This window comes from Zalophus californianus, chromosome 7, assembly GCF_009762305.2.
Source record: "Zalophus californianus isolate mZalCal1 chromosome 7, mZalCal1.pri.v2, whole genome shotgun sequence".
In the NCBI taxonomy this organism is placed as follows: Eukaryota; Metazoa; Chordata; class Mammalia; order Carnivora; family Otariidae; genus Zalophus; species Zalophus californianus.
The window spans coordinates 119,582,899-119,602,458 of NC_045601.1; the positions used below are offsets into that span (position 1 = coordinate 119,582,899).

At 41.9% G+C, this 19,560-nt stretch overlaps 1 protein-coding gene across 6 annotated transcripts in view; it reads left to right on the forward strand.

Annotated features, from left to right (window-relative positions):
- Positions 1 to 19,560, forward strand: part of DUSP22 (dual specificity phosphatase 22) — an 83,383-nt gene that overhangs the window by 19,582 nt on the left and 44,241 nt on the right. For all 6 annotated transcript variants that reach the window (XM_027602451.2, XM_027602450.2, XM_027602456.2 and 3 more), the window contains one exon: positions 1,103 to 1,136. Coding sequence is in view for 3 of the 6 variants with exons in the window: in XM_027602450.2 (XP_027458251.1) it covers positions 1,103 to 1,136 (34 nt within the window). In the remaining 3 variants the exon portion in view is untranslated. Of the gene's footprint in view, positions 1 to 1,102; positions 1,137 to 19,560 lie in introns of those variants that run through there.

Genomic DNA, 19,560 nt, shown 5'->3' on the forward strand with positions numbered 1-19,560 from the left:
TGATGTAACTCCCAAAGCAAAGATTTAAGACTCTTCATACAAAGTAGTGGCAGGACAAGAATTAGCTTTGTATTTTGCAAAGTGGGGGGTTGCTTGTGAAAAACCCAGTCCCTGGTTCTTATCTCAGATCTTTCTACTGAATCATTCTATATAGGGGCTGGGGCTGGGGCTTGTTCAGAAATCTGAATTTTTAACAGATTCTGGTGATTCTGATGGATTGTCTTGTTTGAGAATCACTGCCTTAGTAAAGTAGACATTTTGGAGCAACTATATATTCTTACTAACTTGCACGTTTGGACAGTTCATTCATTCATTTAGTAACTCTTTATTGAGTAGTAATCATGAGTGAAGCCCTGGGCCAGGAGCTGGGTATGCAGCAGTGAGTGACAGGATGTGTTTGCTGTCCAAAGAGCTTTCCATTCTGGCAGAGAAGACAGACCTTCACCTAGCAATACCCCTGTGATATATCACTACACGGGGAGTACTGAGGACTGTGGATGCTGAAGCTAGCATCTACCCCAGATTCTGGGCTCAGGACAGGCCCCTCCAGGGTATGAGTCAGAGCTAGAATCTGAAGGATGAGGAGAGTAGGAAAATAGCTGCTGGACATGGGAACAGTATGCACAAAGGCCTCAGCAAAGGGAGGTTTACTGGAGTTCTGAGATAAGTGGGGGATGTTCACATTGTTGTGAGAAAAGGAGGAGTCAAGGGGGAAGGGTAGGCAGGAGATGTGGAAGGCTGGAGGCCCTTGGGTTTGGGACTAGACTCTCAGAATGCCAAGGACCACCGAAGGGCTTGCATGTAGATCTGTTGGGGGAATTCTGGTCTTTAAAGGCCCATGAGCTGATGGGGACACCATCGTGCAGCCATTCACAGGCTATTTGATCAGGCTTTCTAGTGGCCATAGGCAGGCCAGAGCCCTGGAGACAAGGATGTCGGGTCATCTGTGCTAGCTATCTGGGAAGGTGCTGGGAAGTGGGTGTGGCAGGCAACAGGCCTGGGATGTGCTCCCAGTGCTCTGGTGAGGGCCCAGCCTTTGTGTGCAAAACACTGTCAGCGTCAGGTCTGTAACACTGACATCTGATCTGTGTCTCTCCCCTAGATCCTGCCTGGCCTATACATCGGCAACTTCAAAGGTGAGTTACCTTTTCTTATTAATGTGGTGAAATATGCATAATATAAAATGTGCCACTTATGCCATTTTTAAGCGAACACTTGAGGTCACATTAAGTACATTGCTGTGCAAATCCATCTCTGGAACTCTTTCGTCATCCAAACTGAAACTCTGTGCCCATTAAACACTAACTAGTCCCTCTCCCCCAGTGCCTAGAAAACACCATTCCACTTTCTGTTTCTGTGGATTTGACTGCTTTAGGTACTTCACATGAGTGGAGTCTTTCATGCAGTGTTTGTCCTTTGGTGTCTGGCTTATTTGACTGATCATAATATGGATTCATGTGGTAGTATGTGTCAGAATTTATTTCCTCTTTAAGGCTATATGTATACATATTATTTTTATTTTTATTTTTCCTTTCATCTGCTGATGGACATTTTGGGCTGCTTCCACCAAAGGTGGAATCAAGCATGATTGAGTCAAGGTATCGACTCAGTTTACACCCAGTCTGATCTGGACATGGCCACCACTTTTGTCCAGGCCCCTTGCTGGGCCCTCATACTTGTGCCCAACCGCTCAACCAGTGGATATGTGCATACTTAATAGGATGCAGTAGACTTAGGAAACTTGCAAGACTGGAGAGAGCCAACCCTCCTCATAGGCATCTGAAGTTCCTCCCTCCTAGACTCATAGGCATCTGAACTTCCTCCCTCCTAGAAAAGCAAGAACACATTCCTATCTGTTTGTCGGTTGCTCCTTAAATTTGAGTTCAGGTTCAAATTGACTGTAAAAAAAATCTCTTTTTTTTCCCCAATATATTTTACTTTATTTTTTTTGTTATTTTATTTTATTTTATTATGTTATGTTAATCACCATATATTACATCATTAGTTTTTGATGTAGTGTTCCATGATTCATTTTTAATACCCATCACCAGGCTAACCCATCCCCCCACCCTCCTCCCCTCTAGAACCCTCAGTTTGTTTCTCAGAGTCCATAGTCTCTCATGGTTTGTCTCCCCGTCCAATTTCCCCCCCTTCATGCTTCCCTTGCTACTATCTTCTTCTTTTTTTAACATATAATGTATTATTTGTTTCAGAGGTACAGGTCTGTGATTCAACAGTCTTACACAATTCACAGCACTCACCATAGCACATACCCTCCCCAATGTCCATCACCCAGCCACCCCATCCCTACCACCCCCCTCCACTCCAGCAACCCTCAGTTTGTTTCCTGAGATTAAGAATTCCTCATATCAGTAAGATCATATGACACATGTCTTTCTCTGATTGACTTATTTCGCTCAGCATAATACCCTCCAGTTCCATCCACATCATTGCAAATGGCAAGAGTTCATTCCTTTTGATGGCTGCATAATAGTCCATTGTATATATATACACCACATCTTCTTTTCCATTCATCTGTCGATGGACGTCGTGGCTCTTTCCATAGTTTGGCTACTGTGGACATTGCTGCTATAAACATCGGGGTACACGTACCCCTTCGGATCACTACATTTGTATCTATGGGGTAAATACCCAGTACTGTAATTGCTGGGTCATAGGAGAGCTCTATTTTCAACTTTTTGAGGAACCTCCATATCGTTTTTCAGAGTGGCTGCACCAGCTTGCATTCCCACCAACAGTGTAGGATGGTTCCCCTTTCTCCGCATCCCCGCCAACATCTGTTGTTTCCTGACTTGTTAATTTTAGCCATTCTGACTGGTATGAGGTGGTATCTCATTGAGGTTGATTTGGATTTCCCTGATGCCGAGCGATGTTGAGTGCTTTTTAATGTGTCTGTTGGCCATTTGGATGTCTTCTTTGGGAAAATGTCTGTTTATGTCTTCTGCCCATTTCTTGATTGGATCATTTGTTCTTTGGATGTTGAGTTTGATAAGTTCTTTATAGATTTTGGATACTAGCCCTTTATCTGATATGTCATTTGCAAATATCTTCTCCCATTCTGTCGGTTGTCTTTTGGTTTTGTGGACTGTTTCTTTTGCTGTGCAAAAGCTTTTTATCTTGATGAAGTCCCAGTAGTTCATTTTTGCCCTGGCTTCCAAGGGCCTTTGGTGACGTTTCTAGGAATAAGTTGCTGCACCTGAGGTTGAAGACGTTGCTGCCTGTGTTCTCCTCTAGGATTTTGATGGACTCCTATCTCACATTTAGGTCTTTCAACCATTTTGAATCTATTTTTGCGTGTGGTGTAAGGAAATGGTCCAGTTTCATTCTTCTGCATGTGGCTGTCCAATTTTCCCAACACCATTTGTTGAAGAGACTGTCTTTTTTCCATTGGACATTCGTTCCTGCTTTGTCGAAGATTAGTTGACCATAGAGTTGAGGGTCCATTTCTGGGCTCTCTATTCGGTTCCATTGATCTATGTGTCTGTTTTTGTGCCAGTACCATACTGTCTTGATGATGACAGCTTTGTAATAGAGCTGGAAGTCCGGAATTGTGATGCCGCCAGCTTTGCTTTTCTTTTTCAACATTCCTCTGGGTATTCGGGGTCTTTTCTGGTTCCATACAAATTTTAGGATTTATTTGGTCCATTTCTTTGAAAAAAGTGGATGGTATTTTGATAGGGATTGCATTAAATGTGTAGATTGCTCTAGGTAGCACTGACATCTTCACAATATTTGTTCTTCCAGTCCATGAGCGCGGAACGTTTTTCCATTTCTTTGTGTCTTGCTCAATTTCTTTCATGAGTATTTTATAGTTTTCTGAGTACAGATCCTTTGCCTCTTTGGTTAGATTTATTCCTAGGAATCTTACGGTTTTGGATGCAATTGTAAATGGGATCAACTCTTTAATTTCTCTTTCTTCTGTCTTGGTGTTGGTGTATAGGAATGCCACTGATTTCTGTGCATTGATTTTATATCCTGCCACATTATTGAATTCCTGTATGAGTTCTAGCAGTTTTGGGGTGGAGTCTCTTGGGTTTTCCACATAAAGTATCGGGTTTTCCACATAAAGTATCATATTATCTGCAAGGAGTGAGAGTTTGACTTCGCCTTTGCCGATTCGGATGCCTTTTATTTCTTTTTGTTGTCTGATTGCTGTGGCTAGGACTTCTAATACTATGTTGAATAGCTGTGGTGATAGTGGACATCCCTGCCGCGTTCCTGACCTTAGGGGGAAAGCTCTCAGTTTTTCCCCATTGAGAATGATATTCACTGTGGGTTTTTCATAGATGGCTTTTATGATATTGAGGTATGTACCCTCTGTCCCTGTAATCTGAAGAGTTTTGCTCAAGAAAGGATGCTGTACTTTGTCAAATGCTTTTTCTGCATCTATTGAGAGGATCCTGTGGTTCTTGGTCTTTCTTTTACTAATATATTGTATCACATTGATTGATTTGTAGATGTTGAATCAGTCTTGCAGCCCAGGGATCAATCCTACTTGGTCATGGTGAATAATCCTTTTAATGTTGTTGGATCCTATTGGCTAGTATTTTGGTGAGAATTTTTGCATCCATGTTCATCAAGGATGTTGGTCTGTAATTCTCCTTTTTGATGGGGTCTTTGTCTGGTTTGGGGATCAAGGTAATGGTGACCCCATAAAACAAGTTTGGAAGTTTTCCTTCCATTTCTATTTTTTGGAACAGTTTCAGAAGGATAGGTATTAATTCTTCTTTAAATGTTTGGTAGAATTCCCCTGGGAAGCCATCTGGCCCTGGGCTTTTGTTTGTTGGGAGATTTTTGATGACTGCTTCAATTTCCTTAGTGGTTATAGGTCTGTTCAAGTTTTCTCTTTCTTCCTGGTTCAATTTTGGTAGTTCATACATCTCTAGGAATGCATCCATTTCTTCCAGATAATCTAATTTGCTGGCATATAGTTGCTCATAATATGTTCTTAGAATTGTTTGTATTTCTTTGGCATTGGTTGTGATCTCTCCTCTTTCATTCATGATTTTGTTGATTTGGGTCATTTCTCTTTTCTTTTGATAAGTCTGGCCAGGGATTTATCAATCTTGTTAATTCTTTCAAAGAACCAGCTCCTAGTTTCGTTGATCTGTTCTACCATTCTTTTGGTTTCTATTTCATTGATTTCTACTCTGATCTTTATTATTTCTCCTCTCCTGCTGGGTTTAGGCTTCATTTGCTGTTCTTTCTCCAGCTCCTTTAGTTGTAGGGTTATGTTGTGTATTTGAGCCCTCTCTTGTTTCTTGAGAAAGGCTTGTATTGCTATATACTTTCCTCTCCGGACTACCTTTGCTGCATCCCAAAGATTTTGAACAGTTGTGGTTTCATTTTCATTGGTTTGCATGAATTTTTTAAAGTCTTCTCTAATTTCCTGGTTGACCCATTCATTCTTTAGTAGGATACTCTTTAGCCTCCATGCATTTGAGTTCTTTCCGACTTTCCTCTTGTGATGGAGTTCTAGTTTCAAAGCATTGTGGTCCGAAAATACACAGGGAATGATCCCAGTCTTTTGGTGCTAGCTGAGACCTGATTTGTGGCGTAGGATGTGATCAGTTCTGGAGAATGTTCCATGGGCACTAGAGAAGAATGTGTATTCCGTTGCTTTGGGATGGAATGTTCTGAATATATCTGTGAAGTCCATTTGGTCCAGTGTGTCATTTAAAGTCTTTATTTCCTTGTTGATCTTTTGCTTAGATGATCTGTCCATTTCAGTCAGGGGGGTGTTAAAGTCCCCTACTATTATTGTATTGTTGTTGATGTGTTTCTTTGCTTTTATTATTAATTGCCTTATATAATTGGCTGCTGCCATGTTAGGGGCATAGATATTTACAATTCTTAGATCTTGTTGGGTAGACCCTTTAAGTAGGATATAGTGTCCTTCCTCATCTCTTATTACAGTCTTTGGTTTGAAATCTAATTTGTCTGATATAAGGATTGCCACCCAGCTTTCTTTTGGTATCCATTAGCATGGTAAATGGTTTTCCACCCCCTCACTTTCAATGTGGAGGTGTCTTTGGGTCTAAAATGAGTCTCTTGCAGACAGCATATTGATGGGTCTTGTTTTTTTATCCAATATGATACTCCGTGTCTTTTGATTGGGATATTGAGCCCATTTACATTCAGGGTAACTATTGAAAGATATGAATTTAGTGCCACTGTATTGCCTGTAAGGTGACTGTTACTGTAAATTGTCTGTGTTCCATTCTGGTCTATGTTACTTTTGGGCTCTCTCTTGGCTTAGAGGACTCCCTTCAATATTTCTTGTAGGGCTGGTTTTGTGTTTGCACATTCCTTTAGTTTTTGTTTGTCCTGGAAGGTTTTTATCTCTCCTATTTTCAATGACAGCCTAGGTGGATATAGTATTCTTGGCTGCATATTTTTCTCATTTAGTGCTCTGAACATATCATGCCAATCCTTTCTGGCCTGCCAGGTCTCTGTGGATAGGTCTGTTGCCAATTTAATGTTTCTACCATTGTAGTTTACAGATCTCTTGTCCCGAGCTGCTTTCAGGATCTTCTCTTTGTCTCTGAGACTCGTAAGTTTTACTATAAGATGTCAGGGTGTTGACCTATTTTTATCGATTTTGAGGGGGGGGTTCTCTGTGCCTCCTGGATTTTGATGCCTGTTTCCTTCCCCAAATTAGGGAAGTTCTCTGCTGTAATTTGCTCCAATATACCTTCTGTCCCTCTCTCTCTTCTTCTTCTGGGATCCCGATTATTCTAATGTTGTTTCGTCTTATGGTATCGCTTATCTCTCGAATTCTGCCCTTGGGAACCAGTAGTTGTTTATCTCTCTTTTTCTCAGCTTCTTTATTTTCCACCGTTTGGTTTTCTATATCACTAATTGTCTCTTCTGACTCATTTATCCTAGCAGTTAGAGCTTCCATTTTTTAATGAATTTTATTTATTTATTTATTTATTTATTTATTTGAACGAGAGAATGAGATAGAGAGAGCATGAGAGGGGGGAGGGTCAGAGGGAGAAGCAGACTCTCTGGTGAACAGGGAGCCTGATGTGGGACTTGGTCCTGGGACTCTAGGATCATGACCTGAGCCGAAGGCAGTTGTCCAACCAACTGAGCCACCCAGGCGCCCTAGAGCCTCCAGTTTTGATTGCACCTCATTAATAGCCTTTTGATTTCTACTTGGTTATATTTTAGTTATTTTATTTCTACAGAGAGGGTTTCTCTAATATCTTCCATGCTTTTTCCAAGCCCAGCTAGCATCTTTAAAATCATCATTCTGAACTCTAGTTCCAACATCTTACTAATGTCCATATTTATAGGTCCCTGGCAGTCGGTACTGCCTCTTGTTCTTTTTTTTGAGGTGATTTTTTCCATCTTGTCATTTTGTCCAGAGGAGAATAGATGAATGAGAGGGCAAAATGCTAACAGGGTAACAATGACCCCACAAGGATATATGCTAAACAAATCAGAAAAGACCTGAAACTGGGGGAAGAGAAGGGAAAGAAAAAAAAAAAAAAGAAGAAAACGAAAGAAAAAGAAAGAGAAAAAGACAGCTTTTGGTACAGCTTTGGAGGATGGGAGTGAAAATGGTGGCCTCCCAACCTCTGCCCTGGTGGACCCGAGAACTCGGAGCCCCACTCCTCAGTGAGCCCCAGAGAAAAGCAGTCAGTCACTCCCATCTCCCTGGTCTCCGGCTGCACTCCGTGCTCACCTGGCCTGTGACCGAGCGTTTTTAGCTCTGGCTCATGACCCCATGTGGAGTATCCAAACCCAACAGATCCCTGTGGTGCCCTCCCGCGCCACTCCTCCTGGGGGAGGAAGGGGAGTCTCCCTGGGTCTGCCATTTGTTGGGTCCCTGCTCAAAGAGCAGTGGCCTGACTGTGCTGTGGATCAGTTTATGGCAACCCCAAGCTGAGAGCCTGCTACTCAGCTCCATCTTTGCAGCTGGCTTCCCTCCTTTGATATGTGGGAGCTCTGCCACACTCAGGCATCCCTCAGTCTTTCTGTGACCCTGAGGGTCCTGAGACCACACTGTCCCAATGAGGGTTCTACCCCCTGCTTAGCCACTGGAATGACATCCCTCTGTGGAGCCGACTTCTTCTTTTCTTTTTTTTAAAGATTTTAGTTATTTATTTGACAGAGAGAGACAGCGAGAGAGGGAACACAAGCAGGGGGAGTGGGAGAGGAAGAAGCAGCCTTCCTGCTGGGCAGGAGCCTGATGCGGGGCTTGATCCCAGGATGCTGGGATTATGACCTGAGCTGAAGGCAGACGCTTAACAACTGAGCCACCCAGGCACCCTAGAGCCGACTTCTAAGTTCTGATTTTGTGCTCTGCTGCTGTATCACTTGCCAGAAGCGGGTGACAGAGGCCCCCTCCCCTGCCATCCATCTTCCTGAATATTGCCTCGGATTCACTTCTCCGCATGTCCTACCTTCCAGAATGTGGTCTCTTTTCTGTTCAGAGAGTTGCTGCTATTCTTTTCTTTGATCTCCTGTTGAGTTCGTAGGTGTTCAGAATGTTTTGATCCCTATCTAGCTGAATTCCTGGGACCAGATGAAAATTAGGCCTACTCCTCTGCCATCTTGCTCCTCCCTCCCAATATATTTTAAATTACTTTAATGTCATAGGAAATTAACCATTAAGATAATTGCTAAAAATACACATAAGGGAGCATCTATTTTTCATAAGCAGATGATGACTATATCTACAAATCATTTATAGATCATTCAGATCCCACCACTGTATGTCTATATTGCTGTGAATCTGTATCAGGTTTTCTTCCTCCAAAGAATCTGAACTGGTAAAAAAAAAACAAAAAAACAAAACAAAACAAAAAACAAAAAAACACAAATACTATAGCATGCTATGTTTACTCCTCAGAACCCTCAAAAAAGGGATACATTTGTAAAGTGTGCTAAAATAGTATATGAGAAACTAGTAAGACATACGTAGGAACAGCCCAGAAAATTTTAGGTTCTAATACCCACTGATTAACAAAAATGCACCAGGAGAAACCACATTGAATGAGAAAATGCATGATGCTGATCTTTTTGATTTCTCTGCATAATGTTTATTTCCTCCTTTTCTCTTCCCCCAACCGCCTTTGGCTCCTAGTGCTGTTAATTGGCCTCAGAGAGAATTGAGCATAGGGAGCTGACAGCTGCTAATTACTACTAGAACATTTTAAAAATAGTACTAGAGTTCTTAAATTAGTAAGCTTTGTAGTTCTGAAAAAGCAAGTGCTTTGTGGTAGGTAGGCGGTAGTACTGGACTACATTAAGGAACAACTATGTTTTGGGGTTACCTAGGGAGTTATTAACTGCTTTCATTAAGATAGAAGAAGGTCTTTATGTTTGCGAACAGAGTTTAGGATAAATTCCTAGAAGCAGAATTGCTACGTGAAAGTGTTTACAAATTAAAAGTAATGCATACCAACCAAATTCAGTACTTCTGCCAACAGTTTATGAGAGTTTTATCCTTATTCATAGTAGGTTACTTTCTTGTAGAAGGTCACATGTGCACGATTTTTTTTCCTTAAAATTTTTTTATTCTTATGTTAATCACCATACATTGCATCATTAGTTTTGATGTAGTGTTCCATGATTCATTGTTTGTGCATAACACCCAGTGCTCCACGCAGAACGTGCCCTCTTTAATACCCATCACCAGGCTAACCCATCCCCCCACCCCACTCCCCTCTAGAACCCTCAGTTTGTTTTTCAGGGTCCATCCTCTCTCATGGTTCGTCTCCCCCTCCGATTTACCCCCTTCATTCTTCTCCTCCTGTTATCTTCTTTTTTTTTTCTTAACATATATTGCATTATTTGTTTCAGAGGTACACATCTGTGATTCAAGAGGCTTGCACAATTCACAGTGCTCACCATAGCACATACCCTCCCCAATGTCTATCACCCAGCCACCCCATCCCCCCGACCCCACCCCCACTCCAGCAACCCTCAGTTTGTTTCCTGAGATTAAGAATTCCTCATATCAGTGAGGTCATATGATACATGTCTTTCTGTGATTGATTTATTTCACTCAGCATAACACCCTCCAGTTCCATCCACGTCATTGCAAAGGGCAAGATCTCATTCCTTTTGATGGCTGCGTAATATTCCATTTGTATATATACCACCTCTTCTTTATCCATGCATCTGTCTATGGACATCTTGGCTCTTTCCATAGTCTGGCTACTGTGGACATTGCTGCTATAAACATCGGGTACACGTACCCCTTCGGGTTTCTACATTTGTATCTTTGGGGTAAATACCCAGTAGTGCAATTGCTGGATCAGATGGTAGCTCTATTTTCAACTTTTTGAGGAACCTCCATACTGTTTTCCAGAGTGGTTGCACCAGCTTGCATTCCCACCAACAGTGTAGGAGGGTTCCCCTTTCTCCACATCCCCGCCAACATCTGTCATTTCCTGACTTGTTAATTTTAGCCATTCTGACTGGTATGAGGTGGTATCTCATTGTGGTTTTGATTTGGATATCCCTGATGCCGAGCAATGTTGAGCGCTTTTTCATGTGTCTGTTGGCCATTTGGATGTCTTCTTTGGGAAAATGTCTGTTCATGTCTTCTGCCCATTTCTTGATTGGATTATTTGTTCTTTGGGTGTTGAGTTTGATAAGTTCTTTATAGATTTTGGATACTAGCCCTTTATCTGATATGTCATTTGCAAATATTTTCTCCCATTCTGTCGGTTGTCTTTTGGTTTTGTTGACTGTTTCTTTTGCTGTGCAAAAGCTTTTTATCTTGATGAAATCCCAATAGTTCATTTTGGCCCTTGCTTCCCTTGCCTTTGGCGACGTTTCTAGGAAGAAGTTGCTGTGGGGGAGGTCGAAGAGGTTCCTGCTTGTGTTCTCCTCTAGGATTTTGATGGACTCCCATCTCACATTTAGGTCTTTCAACCATTTAGAGTCTATTTTTGTGTGTGGTGTAAGGAAATGGTCCAGTTTCATTCTTCTGCCTGTGGCTGTCCAATTTTCCCAACACCATTTGTTGAATAGACGGTCTTTTTCCATTGGACATTCGTTCCTGCTTTGTCAAAGATTAGTTGACCATAGAGTTGAGGGTCCATTTCTGGGCTCTCTATTCTGTTCCATTGATCTATGTGTCTGTTTTTGGGCCAGTACCATACTGTCTTGATGATGACAGCTTGTAATAGAGCTTGAAGTCCGGAATTGTGATGCCGCCAGCTTTGCTTTTCTTTTTCAACATTCCTCTGGCTATTCGGGGTCTTTTCTGGTTCCATACAAATTTTAGGATGATTTGTTCCATTTCTTTGAAAAAAATGGATGGTATTTTGTTGGGGATTGCATTGAATGTGTAGATTGCTCTAGGTATTATTGACAATTTCACAATGTTTGTTCTTCCAATCCATGAGCATGGAACTTTTTTCCATTTCTTTGTGTCTTCCTCAATTTCCTTCATGAGTATTTTATCGTTTTCTGAGTACAGATCCTTTGCCTCTTTGGTTAGATTTATTCCTAGGAATCTTATGGTTTTGGGTACAGTTGTAAATGGGATCAACTCCTTGATTTGTCTCTCTTCTGTCTTGTTGTTGGTGTATAGGAATGCCAGATTTCTGTGCATTGATTTTATAGCCTGCCACTTTACTGAATTCCTCTATGAGTTCTGGCAGTTTTGGGGAGGAGTCTTTTGGGTTTTCCACATAAAGTATCATATCATCAGCAAAGAGTGAGAGTTTGACTTCCTCTTTGCTAATTCGGATGCCTTTCATTTCTTTTTGTTGTCTGATTGCTGAGGCTAGGACTTCTAATACTATGTTGAATAGCTGTGGTGATAGTGGACATCCTTGCTGCGTTCCTGACCTTAGGGGGAAAGCTCTCAGTTTTTCCCCATTGACAATGATATTCGTGGTGGGTTTTTCATAGATGGCTTTTATGATATTGAGGTATGTACCCTCTATCCCTATACTCTGAAGAGTTTTGATCAAGAAAGGATGCTGTACTTTGTCAAATGCTTTTTCTGCATCTATTGAGAGGATCATATGATTCTTGTTCTTTCTTTTGTTAATATATTGTATCACGTTCATTGATTTGTGGATGTTGAACCAACCTTGCAGCCCAGGAATAAATCCCACTTGGTCCTGGTGAATAATTCTTTTAATGTATTGTTGGATCCTATTGGCTAGTATTTTGGTGAGAATTTTTGCATCCATGTTCATCAAGGTCTGTCATTCTCCTTTTTGATGGAGTCTTTGGTTTGGGGATCAAGGTAATGCTGGCCTCATAAAATGAGTTTGGAAGTTTTCCTTCCTTTTCTATTTTTTGGAACAGTTTCAGAATAGGTATTAATTCTTCTTTAAATGTTTGGTAGAATTCCCCTGGGAAGCCATCTGGCCCTGGGCTTTTGTTTGTTGGGAGATTTTGGTGACTGCTTCAATTTCTTAATGGTTATAGGTCTGTTCAGGTTTTCTGTTTCTTCCTGGTTCCATTTTGGTAGTTGACACATCTCTCGGAATGCATCTATTTCTTCCAGGTTATCTAATTTGCTGGCATAGAGTTGCTCATAATATGTTCTTAGAATTGTTTGTATTTCTTTGGCATTGGTTGTGATCTCTCCTCTTTCATTCATGATTTTGTTGATTTGGGTCATTTCTCTTTTCTTTTTGATCAGTCTGGCCAGGGGTTTATCAATCTTGTTAATTCTTTCAAAGAACCAGCTCTTAGTTTCGTTGATCTGTTCTACTGTTCTTTTGGTTTCTATTTCATTGATTTCTGCTCTGATCTTTATTATTTCTCTTCTCCTGGTGGGTTTAGGCTTCATTTGCTGTTTTTTCTCCAGCTCCTTTAGTTGTAGAGTTAGGTTGTGTGTTTGAGCCCTCTCTTGTTTCTTGAGAAAGGCTTGTATTGCTATATACTTTCCTCTCCGGACTACCTTTGCTGCATCCCAAAGATTTTGAACAGTTGTGGTTTCATTTTCATTGGTTTGCATGAATTTTTTTTATTCTTCTTTAATTTCCTGGTTGACCCATTCATTCTTTAGTAGGATGCTCTTTAGCCTCCATGTATTTGAGTTGTTTCCGACTTTCCTTTTGTGATTGAGTTCTAGTTTCAAAGCATTGTGGTCTGAAAATATGCAGGGAATAATCCCAATCTTTTGGTACCGGTTGAGACCTGATTTGTGACCTAGGATGTGATCAATTCTGAAGAATGTTCCATGGGCGCTAGAGAAGAATGTGTATTCCGTTGCTTTGGGATGGAATGTTCAGAATATGTCTGTGAAGTCCATTTGGTCCAGTGTGTCATTTAAAGTCTTTATTTCCTTGTTGATCTTTTGCTTAGATGATCTGTCCATTTCAGTCAGTGGGGTGTTAAAGTCCCCCACTATGATTGTATTGCTGTCAATGTGTTTCTTTGCTTTTGTTATTAATTGCCTTATATAAGTGACTGCTCCCATGTTAGGGGCATAGATATTTACCATTGTTAGATCTTCTTGTTGGATAGACCCCGTAAGTAGGATATAGTGTCCTTCCTCATCTTTTATTACAGTCTTTGTTTTAAAATCTAATTTGTCTGATATAAGGATTGCCACCCCAGCTTTCTTTTGGTGTCCATTAGCATGGTAAATGGTTTTCCACCCCCTCACTTTCAATGTGGGGGTGTCTTTGGGTCTAAAAATAGTCTCTTGTAGACAGCATATTGATGGGTCTTGTTTTTTAATCCAATCTGATAGCCTGTGTCTTTTGATTGGGGCATTTAGCTCATTTACATTCAGGGTAACTATTGAAAGATATGAATTTAGTGCCATTGTATTGCCTGTAATGTGAGTGTTACTGTATATTGTCTGTGTTCCTTTCTGGTCTATGCTGCTCTTAGGCTCTCTCTTTGCTTAGAGGACCTCTTTCAATATTTCTTGTAGGGCTGGTTTCATGTATGTAAATTCCTTTAGTTTTTGTTTGTCCTGGAAGCTTTTTATCTGTCCTCCTATTTTCAATGACAGCGTAGCTGGATATAGTATTCTTGGGTGCATATTTTTTCGTTTAGTGCTCTGAATATATCATGCCAGTCCTTTCTGGCCTGCCAGGTCTCTCTGGATAGGTCTGTTGCAAATCTAATGTTTCTACCATTATAGGTTACATATGTCTTCTCCTGAGCTGCTTTCAAGATTTTCTCTTTGTCATTGAGACTCGTAAGTTTTACTATTAGATGTTGGGGTTTTGACCTATTTTTATTGATTTTGAGAGGGGTTCTCTGTGCCTCCTGGATTTTGATGCCTGTTTCCTTCTCCACATTAGGGAAGTTCTCTGTTATAATTTGCTCCAATATACCTTCTGCCCTTCTCTCTCTTTCTTCTTCTTCTAGGATCCCAATTATTCTAATATTGTTTCATCTTATGGTATCGCTTATCTCTCGAATTCTGCCCTTGTGATCCAGTAGTTGTTTATCTCTCTTTTTTTCAGCTTCTTTATTTTCCATCATTTGGTCTTCTATGTCACTGATTTTCTCTTCTGCCTCCCTTTTATTCTAGCCGTTAGTGGCCCCCTTTTTGATTGCACCTCATTAATAGCCTTTTTGATTTTGACTTGGTTAGATTTTAGTTCTTCTATTTCTCCAGAAAGGGTTTTTCTAATAACTTCCATGCTTTTTTCAATCCCAGCTAGTATCTTTAAAATCATGATTCTGAACTCTAGGTTCGACATCGCAGTAATGTCCATATTGCGTAGGTCCCTGGCAGATGGTTCTACCCCTCGTTCTTTTTGTTGAGGTGATTTTTTTTCGTCTTGTCATTTTGTCCAGAGGAGAATAGATGAATGAGAGAACAAAATGCTAACAGGTTAACAACATCCCCAGAAAATATGCTGTAAACAAATGAGAAAGACCTGAAACCAGGGGAAAAGAAAGGGAAAGAAAGAAAAAAGAAAGAGAGAGAAAAAAGAAAAAGATAAAAAGAAACAAAAACAGAACAAAACAAAAAAACCAGAATATGATCAGATATGATCAGGCTGGTGCATAATCAGTGCCACACACTAGATTTTGGGTGTATTTTCATCTGTTAGAAGAAAGTGTCTCCTAAAATTTTAAGGAAAGAAAGACATATATGTACAAAATAAGGATTGATACGATGAAGGGATGGAATATGATTGTAAAGATGAAAAGTATAAAACAATTTTAAAAAAGGAAGTGATCGGGAGGTGTTTGAAAAAATAAAGAAGAGGATTAAAAAAAAGGATAGAAAGAAAGAAAAAAAAGGGGAGAGAATGTGGTCAGGCAGGAGACTGGAAAAAAGCCATACACTAGAGATTTAGGGTATATTTTGATATGTTCGAAGAAACTGTATCTCAAAATTTTAAAGAGAAAACAACTCATATATATATGCCAAAAATAAGGGTAACTACTATGAAGGGATAGAATATGACTCTAAAAATGAAAAATAAAAATATTTTTTTAAAAAGAGCGATTGATAAGATGTTGGTTGAAAAGGGAAAAAGAAAAATTAAAAAAAAAAAGTTAAAATAAAATTAACTTTGAAAGCCTAATGAATCATGGTAAAAAAGCCATGAATTCTATGTGCAGTATTTTAGCGCTGGAGTTCTCCCGTTCTCATTGATCGGTAAACTTGGTCTTGGCTGGCTGTTCTTGCTGATCTTCTGGGGGAGGGGCCTGTTGCCGTGGTTCCCAAATGTCTTTGCCGGAGGCGGAATTGCCCCGCCCTTGCCGGTCAGGGCTACGTAATCTGCTCGGTTTTGCTCTCCGGAGCTTTTGTTCCCTGCAAGCTTTCCGTACAGGTATGGAGGACGAAAGTGAAAACGGCGGCCTCCCAATCTCTGCCCTGGAGGAGCCGAGAACTCGGGGCCCCGCTCCTCAGTGCGCCCCCAGAGAAAAGTAGTCAATCACTCCCGTCTCCTGGTCTCTGGCCGCAGTCCGTGCTCACCCAGCCTGTGACCGAGTGTTTCTATCTCTGGCACACGACCAGGTGTGGAGTCTCCAAACCCAGCAGATTCCTGCGGTGCGCTCCTGTGCCGTCCCTCGCCCTCGCCCCTCCCCCCCCCCCCCCCCCCCCCCCCCCCCGGGAGGAAGGGGAGTCTCCCCGGATCTGCCGGTTGTTGAGTCCCTGCTGGAGGAGCAGTGGCCCCACTGTGCCGTGGATCATGGTTTATGGCAACCCCGAGCTGAGAGCCCGCGCCTCGGCTCCATCTCTGCAGCCGGCTTCCCGGCTTCGATACCTGGGAGCTCTGCTGCACTCAGGCACCCGGGTCTTTCTGTGACCCCGAGGGTCCTGGGACCGCACTGTCCCGTGAGGGTTGCACCCCCCGCTTAGCCACTGGAGTGACATCCCTCAGCGGAGCCGACTTCTAAAAGTTTCGATTTTGTGCTCCGCGGCTCTATCACTTGCCAGAAGCGGCCTACAGAGGCCCCCTCCCCCACCGTCTATCCTCCTTAATATTGTCTCGGATTCACTTCTCCGCATGTCCTACTTTCCAGAAAGTCGTCGCTTTTCTGTTCAGAGAGTTGTTGCTATTCTTTTATTCTATCTCCCGTTGAGTTCGTGGGTGTTCAGAATGGTTTGATCCCTAGCCAGCTGAATTCCTGAGACCAGACGAAACCCAGGTCTCCTACTCCTCTGCCATCTTGCTCCGCCCCCCTCACATGTGCACAATTTTAAGGCACATTTTTAAAACTCTTTGTACTAAAATCTGTACCTATTTTCAAAGTATTCAGTGACATGGGAATCCTTCACAGTTTCTGGATTCTTGCTATGGGTTTTGCCTGTTAGAGAGTTCTACACTATCCATTACCTTTCCTTGTTCAGATGCTTAATGTTTTTTTTATTGTCTTCAGTTATTCTGGCATTAGTATGTGGTCATGTTTTATTCACTCATCAATTCAGCATTTATTAACCACTTACTAGGTGTAAGGCTTATTTAAAGCAAAGAAATAATAGTGCAGTGAATTGACAAGAAGCTGGAAGGAAGCGTTGCTGTCCATCTAGTTGCCTGTGAATTAACTCATTCATTCCAGAAACTTGTTGCAATGTGCTGGGGGTCTGATATGGATGCACATTTTGGTTCTTAGTGGTTCAGAGTCAGGAGGAGTAGGAACGGAACAGGGGAGCAGGTCTTACCATGAAGAGAAGCTGTGAGGCAGTCTGCCTTGGAATCTGGTCACCCCTTCCCCCCCCCCCCCCCCCGCCAACTGTCCATGTGCCATATGTGACCCTCAGACTTTCCACAGCCTGGACATGAGAGGGGTTGTGGTGAGGATGAACCAGACAGTGTAGCCGATGCACACGATTCAGTGTCTGGCACGTGACAGCTCAGCCGCTGTCAGGCCCTCTTCACCCTCTCTATCTGTGAAATAGGAACCACACACCTACTTCAGGCTGTTGTGGAAGGGAGCTAGATGCTCAGACAGCACCCACGCCATGCTGTGCAGGAGGTGCTGATCATCATCAGCTAGCAAGTGTGGAAGACCAAGCTGAAAGGTTTGTGACTGCTCCTGGAAAGTGAATCCAGCTGTCATATGTACTTTAGCACGGTGTCTCATTTAGTCATTTTCTTTCCTTTTCCAATTACAAATAATATGTGCCTACTGCAACACAACAACCAGTACAAAAATGTATAAAGAAAAATTAATGGAAATTTATTATTTATTATTTTCTGAGAGATCTTCATTTTTGTACAGTGTGGATTGGCACTGCTACCCAGGCCTTGGTTCTAGTGGCCATGGTCTCAGTCCTATCATTGGATAGTCTCTTATCCTGTCTCCTTCCTCCCCTCCCCCACCTTCCCACCTCCCCTTCTCTTCTTTTGTCTCTCTTCCCTCCCTCCCTCCATGCCTCCCTGCCTCCCTTCTTTCCAGTGGGGATCCTTTACATGTCACTCTGCAACTTCCCTTATTATTTATTTTTTTTTTAACTTGCAGTGAATCACAAACTATTTTCCAACACCTGGTCCTGGTGATTCTTCCACCTAGAGAAAAACTCACAAACCGACTCAGACTCTGGAGCCTGGTCTTTTGATGAGAGCCTCTCAGTTGAGGTGCCTTAACTTGTAGCTGGCTCTGCCCAGAAGCCAGAAGGGAAGGTGGGAGTGGGAGCTTGAAGAGCAGCTCCACCCCGGACCAAGAGAGTGGGGTTATCTGCTGCCTCATAACTTGACAGATCCCAAAATGGATGTTAGCTCACAGAAGAAGCCTTCATTGTTTGAAGATGTCCACGAAATTCTAGAAACGTGGGAAACAAGCTCCCACCCCATGTGTGTACTGGTGATGTACATAGAGACATGTTTGAGGTCTCAGAGCTTTTGTTCTGTCTGCTGATGACAATGGTCATGGTTCCCAGTGGTGGTTCCCCAGTTGTTTAGATAAGGCTGACCTGGTGAACTACTGAACAGTGATCTTTGGTGGTCTGCTGTGAGAGCTGCATGGTGAATGGTGAGCATTAGGAGGTGGAACAGAGCTGGAATTCAGGTGTCTTTGATGTAAGCACGTATTTGGAAACATTCAGAGGTGATGGAGAGTGGAGCCCATACTGTAGCCTTGAGACTTAATCAGTCTTGTCCCAATGATTATAATAATGGTGATGGCAGTGATAACATTTGCTACATGTGAGTTGAGCACTCTTGTAAGCATTTTATTTCATTTAGTATTTCCAGCAGCCTTTGAGGTAGTACTCTTATCATTTTCCCACATTAAAGGTGAGAAAAGTGAGGCACAGAAAAACTTGTCCAAGGTTGACACCAATAAATGTCAGAGCCCATGTTTGGTAAAAAAGGGAACAGGTAGGGGCATCTGGGTGGCTCAGTCGTTAAGCATCTGCCTTCAGCCCAGGTCATGATCCCAGGGTCCTGGGATCGAGCCCCGCATCGGGCTCCTTGCTCTGCGGGAAGCCTGCTTCTCCCTCTCCCACTCCCCCTGCTTGTGTTCCCTCTCTCGCTGTGTCTCTCTCTGTCAAATAAATAAATAAAATCTAAAAAAAAAAAAAAAGGGAACACGTAGGGACTGCCCATTTTGGCCCCCATCTCAGGTTGGAAATGTACTCACTTAAAGGTTGAACACACTAACAGCTAATTTATAACTCTAGAAGTTATTGTTATGTACAATAATTTATAACTCTAGGATTCATTAAATTACTTTCACAGTGGGATTAAGTATAACAGCAAAACAGATCAGAATCACTTACCTACCACTGAGCAGATTCTCAGCTTGGGAGGCAAAAGTTGTTTGAGAAGTGACTCAGAACATGGCTTGGGGTTCAAGGTCAGAACAGAGAGAATTAAGTCCTTTTGAATTAGAGACCTTGCTTCTTCTCTTTCCTCTCTCTCTCATCTTGCATGGCCATGCTTTTGAGTCCACAAATCAGTATAACAGGTGCTCTGATACTGGAAAGGCATTACCAAAGAAGTTCTTTCCTTCCAAATATGTTTTTCTAGAGTGCTTATATTGATGGCATTATTTTCTAGTGCTTCTTCCAATATACTTTTGTTAATTTTATTTGGAGGCAATTATGCTTGACTTTGCTGGACTAGTTTATTTCCCATGGCCACTCTAGCATTTCCCACATCTTAGCACTGGTTACCCCTGTAC